At 42.1% G+C, this 7,055-nt stretch overlaps 1 protein-coding gene across 1 annotated transcript; it reads right to left on the minus strand.

Annotated features, from left to right (window-relative positions):
• Nucleotides 1-1,208: 1,208 nt before the first annotated feature.
• LOC123411821 (GDSL esterase/lipase At4g28780-like) lies at nucleotides 1,209-5,545 on the minus strand. Its single transcript, XM_045104778.1, has 3 exons — nucleotides 5,290-5,545; nucleotides 5,076-5,206; nucleotides 1,209-2,367 (listed from the first exon to the last, which is right to left on the minus strand). Exons 1-3 carry the CDS (start codon nucleotides 5,543-5,545, stop codon nucleotides 1,657-1,659), a joined length of 1,098 nt encoding a protein of 365 aa, XP_044960713.1. The 3' UTR covers nucleotides 1,209-1,656.
• Nucleotides 5,546-7,055: the final 1,510 nt, after the last annotated feature.

The raw sequence follows: 7,055 nt of genomic DNA on the forward strand, positions 1-7,055 counted from the left end.
TTCCCAAGGAGCTCTCTCATTAAATTCTTTTATTTCACTATGTTTCCTAAGTGTTGAATCTATTTCATTCAAGTGAGATATTTGATTTTGGATTTGGTTTACGATTTTTTTGCCCCAACAATTTTTCAAGTCAATCAACAACAATCGTCATATAAAAACACATCAATACCGTGCACCTTTCCACCACCTAGAAAAATAAGTGCTACCACATGATATTGTAGCATCAATATAGTACATACAACCATCGATACAAAAAATCCCCCACGTAGATATATGTTGGTTCAAAACCACACCGCGAAAAGGCCCATCAAATCACCACATTTTATAAGTAAATAAAAAACACACTCCATCAACTCCCCCACCCACAAAACTAAATATTCATTAGTTCCAAAATATAAGGGGTGTTAGTTTTTTGGGAAAAAATAACTTTGACCAAGTTCATAGCAAAAAATGTTGACATCCACAATATTAAACCAAAAAGTAGGGAAATTAATTTTATGATAAAACTGATACTATGGATCTTGATATATTTCTTGATAAATTTGATCAGATATAAAAGGTTTGACTTTTTAAAAAAGTAATACATCTTATATATTAAAATAGAGTGATTATTTTTTTTAAACAACACCAACGGCGCAGCAAAGCGCACCCAACCTTTCTAGTACTAGATGAACTGCCAACGATTCAGTAGAGTTATCCCCTGGAAAAAAAAGGATTCAGCAGAGCTCTCGGGGTCAGATCCAGTTCCTACACCAACAGCTTCAGCAAACTAGCAGCACGTCATGCTGTCTACGGATGCGCAAAGAAAATACAAAATCAAACCATTCACACATAAATATTGTGTTAGGAATGTCCAACCAGTTGAACTAATTACAACCCGATATCCCAACTTAAAAGTACTCTTCCAATGCATGCGCAACACACATTATAGAACTACATATATCTTCAGCAGCCAAGGACGCGACAACCGAAGTGAAAAAGACAGATACTTGTGCCATGGTGGAGCTTTTTTGGGCGCACCTCTCCCGTGTCTACTTGGCTTCCTTTCCATGACCGCGAGGGAAAGACGAGGGGAAGTGCTCGATATTGCGGGAGGAAAGCGTGTGTGTGAGAGAAAATGCTTCTATATCCAATATTTCGATCCCATTTCTTGGAGAGGTGTATTCGATCCCATTTTGTTCTGCTATTTTTGTGTCCAACTAAACAACTGAATGAAGCGTTGGCAATTCCAAATACCAAATTGCCACTACAATAAAAACATCCAAACACAGTCGAAGATATATATAACTATTTGCATCAGTTCACAATACACATATGAAGTTCATAGCCAAGTTTTTGTAAGATGCTAGGCCCACAATTCTAAAAGAGTATCCCAGTTTTATCTTTCTCCATGTCAAAAAAAAAGTTGTATTCTTCTACAGCTCTTTTTCTTGGACACAAACGGGGTGCGCATAAACAAAGAAGTAACACACCCAGAATGTGCAGCTCTTGGAGTGTCTCAGACCATGCCTATCAAGATATCCGACAGTAAGTTTATGACCAATAAAAGGTCATACTGTAATGCGAGGATAGGTAAATGATTACAATTTATAAAGAAATTCAGAATGACTCAAAATCAGGAGAATAAATCACATATTGTTCTAGGGAATCAATAAATCATTTCTGGTAGGCCAGCTGCTTGAAGCTAATGGGGGTGGTGATTTGGGCCGGGCCATCATCGAAGAGTGCCTGGGCACCCAACTCGGCAGCCCGCTGGCTGGGATGCGCGTAGTCCCAGAAAGCATAGGCATTGCGGTCGCTGCATAACATCGCATTTGTGTTGCAGTCACCCTCCGCACCCAACCTACCACTACCGCAACAAGCATTATCAATGTTCAAAAACCCTGTCGCTTCGGGGATCTCGAAGTTGGCACGTGAGCTAGCAAAGGAGTCGGAGAGGGAGTACGTGAGGCCAGGGAGCCTAGTCGGGGTGAGGGCAGCAGCAAGACCTGTCTTGAACACAGCAGCAAGACCTGCAGAGAGGCGGTTCAGGCCATCGTGGCATGCCCCTGTCGCATTCAGCAAGCGCACCCGTGGAAAACAACCCACTGGACCCGTGTTGATGATCCCGAACTTTCTCGCACCCATCCCATAGAGGTGCGTAATGGCGGTAGAATAGTTCGAAAAGAGGGTGGTGTAGAGTGCGACGACATCTGCATGGGTCTTTGGTGTCGACTGGAGGAGGTCATTGTTGCCAATGCTTAGGAGGAAGAAGGAGCTAGCAAGGAGCTTTGATACATTGTATCTTCCCCATGCGGTCTCCATCTCGGCCATGGTGGAAGCGAAGTAGCGCACCTGCTTCGACAGTGGAATGTTCTTTCCCGCATTCTGCATGCAAAACATATATTTTATTAGCAGATTAAATTATTATTTGAGTTACAAAAAATTGCATGGATAACTAATAATGATATAATTTCTCTATGTTAAACTTGAAGGCATATTTAGTTTTGTTGCAACAATGATTTGACCAACAGGTACTTCTCAACATGTAGTTTATGCAACATGAGGTTACTATAGTAAAAATTGTACTGAAGCACTTGCTTTTTTGTGAGAAGTATTAAAGAACTTGCTTATGAATGTAATTTTGTACTATAACATAGAAGTGTTAAATTTGCGGTATAAGAAACAACATAGAATTTTCAGAACAACACTTTTAGTTAATTGTTTTCTTTTTGCAGGTGTACAGCTTCAGCTAATTGACAACCATGGACCGCATGAATGGGTGCATGTTGAACTAAAAGCGAAAAAGCATAATGGATTTGAGTGCTCTCGTTGTGCGCATGCCATGATCCCACATACTAGCTCTCTCCCTTGGACATCCTATATATACCTTGGGCGTTGGTACCAACGTTTTTGTTTTGCGATGGAAATTGGTGCCATGTAAGCTGGACAAATCCAATCATAGCGTGCAGTTTGGGATACCACTATCCTAAGGGTCTCCTAGATTCATAGGATTAAAACGCAGGAACGTAAAAAACGTAAAATTGCATTGTTATGGTTATATGGGTCCTACAGGATTTTGGTTTGTTGATTGTTTCATAGGAAAAACAAAGAGTTCTTTCCAAGTTACTTGAATGGGTGTGAAAAATTCTTTGCTCGTATAAGAGAATTCTTGAGAATCATTCCAGTAGGATTCGATCCTACGAATCAAATGGGCAACATAGGAAAAATTCCTACATAGTTTTTTTGATAATTATTTGGATCCAAGATGTCCTAAGTGAAATTTAACTGAGAATATGGAGTACTCCGTGTCACTAGATATTTTAGATTGCCAACCTTCAAAAATTGCATGCGTAGGTTTGCCTTGGAAATTATTTTGCATCAATCATTGTAAGATTTCATAAATTCTACTAGAGCAACAGAAAACATTATTGCCAAAGGCAGAACTGGGTCTGCGGTCAAGGAAATGGCATGGGCCGTGCAATATTTTCGCAACCTATATTGGAAGAAAAAAAGCATTTGATATTCACGCCTGTCACTCATTTATGAATCCAGAGACTAGTTTTGGAAATCTTTGACCTTCTATACAGATATGCACAATTGATCTCTCTCTACAATATACTTCCTCTGGTCCTTTTTAATCTGCATATTAGTTTTGTCTGAAGTCAAAATATCTCTACTTTGACCAAATTTATAGAAACATGTATTAACATTCGCAATGCCAAATTAATATTGTTAGGTTCATTACGAAAGGTAGTTTTATGGTATGTATATTTGGTATGGTAGATGTTGATATTTTTCAATATATATTTGGTCAAACTTTGTAAAGTTTGACTTGACACAAACCTAATATGCAGAGTAAAAAGGACCGAAGGGAGTACTTATTTACCACCATATTTATCATCACACTAGCAAGAATTTGTAAAAGTGATTTACATACAGATTGTAATCTTGTATATATTTGTAGGCACCTTAATTTCTAGAATTAATTTGAGACGCAAAGGTGATTCATTCTGGAAAAAGCAATCACGCGAGGCACAACACGGATATTACTTAAGGAGGTTCATCAAACATCCGCTGCATCACCGAGGTCTGACTATGAAGCTCCTTCCCATGATACCACTGCAATGCCGCACACCGACCACCCGAGCACGGGCACACGCCGCCGCCCCTCTACATATTTGAGCAATTGAGATACTATATTGACATAAGTTACATCGTGTGACTATCATTTCATTATATAAAAGACCTAGGAGCACAAGGCATCATGTTCACCATCAGTCGCACTCCCCGCCCGTGTCCGTACAAGGCAGACGCCCAAAGAGAGGAAGGGAGAGGTGAGCTGGAGTAGCGGTGGCAGTAGAGGGAGCTGGTGGACGGAGCAGCATGGGTTGGTGGCGCAACGATGATGAGAAGGACAGCGAGCGGCGGCAGAACAGCAGTGGTTGGAGCCAGCGATTAGGATTTCGTTTTGCAAATTTTACAGCCTCCAAACGAAATGGGCGAAATTCAAAAATTTTGGATTCTTTTGAAAAATTTGAACAAAAAGACTAACCCAAAATTTGAATCTTGATCAAAAAACAAGCGAAATTAAGGCGAAAAAGGCCAAAAATCTACCAAAAATTGAAATCCTGCACCAAAGGCTGGGCCCGGAACTGCAATGGACCAAAAAAATCAAATAGGGCCGGAAATTTTGGCCGGCTAATATATCTAGCGGGCCTGGGCGAAACGGACGAATTTCGCTGGGATTTCATTTTTTCGGACGAAATCCAACTTGGAGCTGCGAGGCAGCTTACAAGTTCGCTGCCAGTTCCGTGGAGCGACACAACTTTACAAAAAAACGAGTGCCGTCGTGCAAGTCAGGCCTGGTGAGAGATTTGGGAACGATTGGGGCTGGCTGTCTCTCAGTTTGGTCAACAAAGGGGCAGTCTGGACATGTCACGATGGGCCCATCTTGTCAGAGGCAAATCATCAAGTTTCAAGCAAACTTATGGGAAATGATCAGTTACAACTTACAAGGAAAAGGATGGCAAATCCTCAAAGTGCAAGCAAACGTGGAGCAAATCATCAATTTTCTCCCCAAATAAGCGGCTTACAGTGGAATCGAGGATCCCAGCACCAGCAGAAGCGTAGCTCACTCCTCCCTTGAGAGCATTGGGGATGAGACAGTTGCGTGATTTCAGCTCCAGATAGGCAACAGGGCTCCTCTCGAACCCCAGCTGCCTCGCTGCATATATACATACAACGATGATCGATCAAATCTAACACACGATCTCCTAGCCGACGCTGTGATCGATACGTCATACGTACCGATGAAGTCGGCGATGTTGTAGCCGTTGCTGAACCTCCCGGTGGCCCGGGCGCCGCCGGGGAAGTCGATGCCGTAGAAGGGGTGGTCGGCCCTGGGCACGTCCTTCCCCGGCAGGTGGTTGTTGTTGCCCACGTCCAGCGTAGAGGCCCCCAGCACGAACATCGCCGGCACCACCGGCGGCCGCGCCGCCCTGGCCCCGATGACGACGGCGCCGACGACCACAAGGCCCAGTAGCACGACGACACCACCCTTCATGGCTAGCTATATTCTTGTGTACACAAGTAGAGGCGTGTATGCGAACAAATTGGCCGTCTACTAACTGCGGTTAAGGTATGCTTATATCTTAACCATAGACTGCGGTTAAGGTGTCCTAATAAGTCCACCAAGTGTGCGTGTTTGATCAATCGGTCGATAGGACAATGTCAACGGGCTAGCTACACAACAAAGCTACCAAGTCTTGGGTCTCATGTCATACAAATACAATATACACATGCGTGGAGTACTCTAAGCATTTTGAAGTGACGCATGGAGTACTGTAGACACATGTGAAAGTGATCCCTCCATAGGAGAAGTTGTGCATGCTTGATCAATCGACCAAAATGAGACTAGACTAAACTTGGAACAATCCACTTTAGTTAGATAAAGTCATCTAAAGATCGATAAAATTGACGTCTACAGAATTTTCTGAGTCAAGAACGATTATGTACATCATTAGTTTGACGGTTCACTAGTAGGATATGTGGTTAGGCATATAGTCCTATTTTTACCGTGTGCGGCATCTTTATTTACTTATGAATTATTTTGCAGCTTTCTATGAGTTTGTTTTGAAGCACACACTGTGCTAACCACCAACCAGTCGATCTGTAAAGAATACACCGCACGATTCTCCGTTCCGCAACCCACGAACACCAGGCACCCCGCTTGCGAGGCCCATCCACGCAAGGACGCGCAGCGCCTGAGGCCCAAGACCAACCTTACCCCCGCAATAGTTACCACCCAAACCCTACGGGGATCCTTCCCCGATCTATTCTCCTCCTCCCTCCCTGACGCGCCTCCATCACCGACGAGCTGCACCCCCAATCTGATGCAACAAAAACACATCAACCGCCATACCTGAGAGAGATCCGGGTTTACCACTTCATCAATACCAGGATTACCACATACTACGGCCAATTACCAAGTTCGTCTGATTTTTCCTAGAATCAAGCAGAAAATCATGGACGTAAGTGATTCGAACTCCATACACATGCTGCATTTTCATTTTGTACCAAGAAAATCAAGGCAAATCCATGAGATAAAAATAACCCAACAGTTGGGAAAAAGATAGCCCTTTTGCTAGCCTACAAATCCTACATGTGTTGAATTCCTCACTCATGATTGAGTTACCATTCGAATCCATACAAGTTACCATCAAGATTGCTTTAAGATGCCTTTTAAATGCCCAAAAGTTGGTAAAATAGAGCCTATTTTCTAGCATACATGTCATACATCTGTTTTTTCATTCCTCGTCATTGAGTTACCACTCAGACACACGTAGGTTACCATCAAGATTGTATTAAACTATCTTTTTGTAGCCTGTTAAAACAACATGTTTCAAATTTCTTATTAATAATTGAGTTACCATTTCAAATTAACAGAGATTACCATAATGTATGCACAAAGCTATCATTGAAAAAAGAAGAATAAAAAAAAATCCTTTAACGCTTATTCACCGCAAAAAATATCCTTTTTTATTCTGGATACAAACCATTGGCCAATAATTTGT

This window comes from Hordeum vulgare, chromosome 7H (genome assembly GCF_904849725.1).
Source record: "Hordeum vulgare subsp. vulgare chromosome 7H, MorexV3_pseudomolecules_assembly, whole genome shotgun sequence".
Lineage (NCBI taxonomy): Eukaryota > Viridiplantae > Streptophyta > Magnoliopsida > Poales > Poaceae > Hordeum > Hordeum vulgare.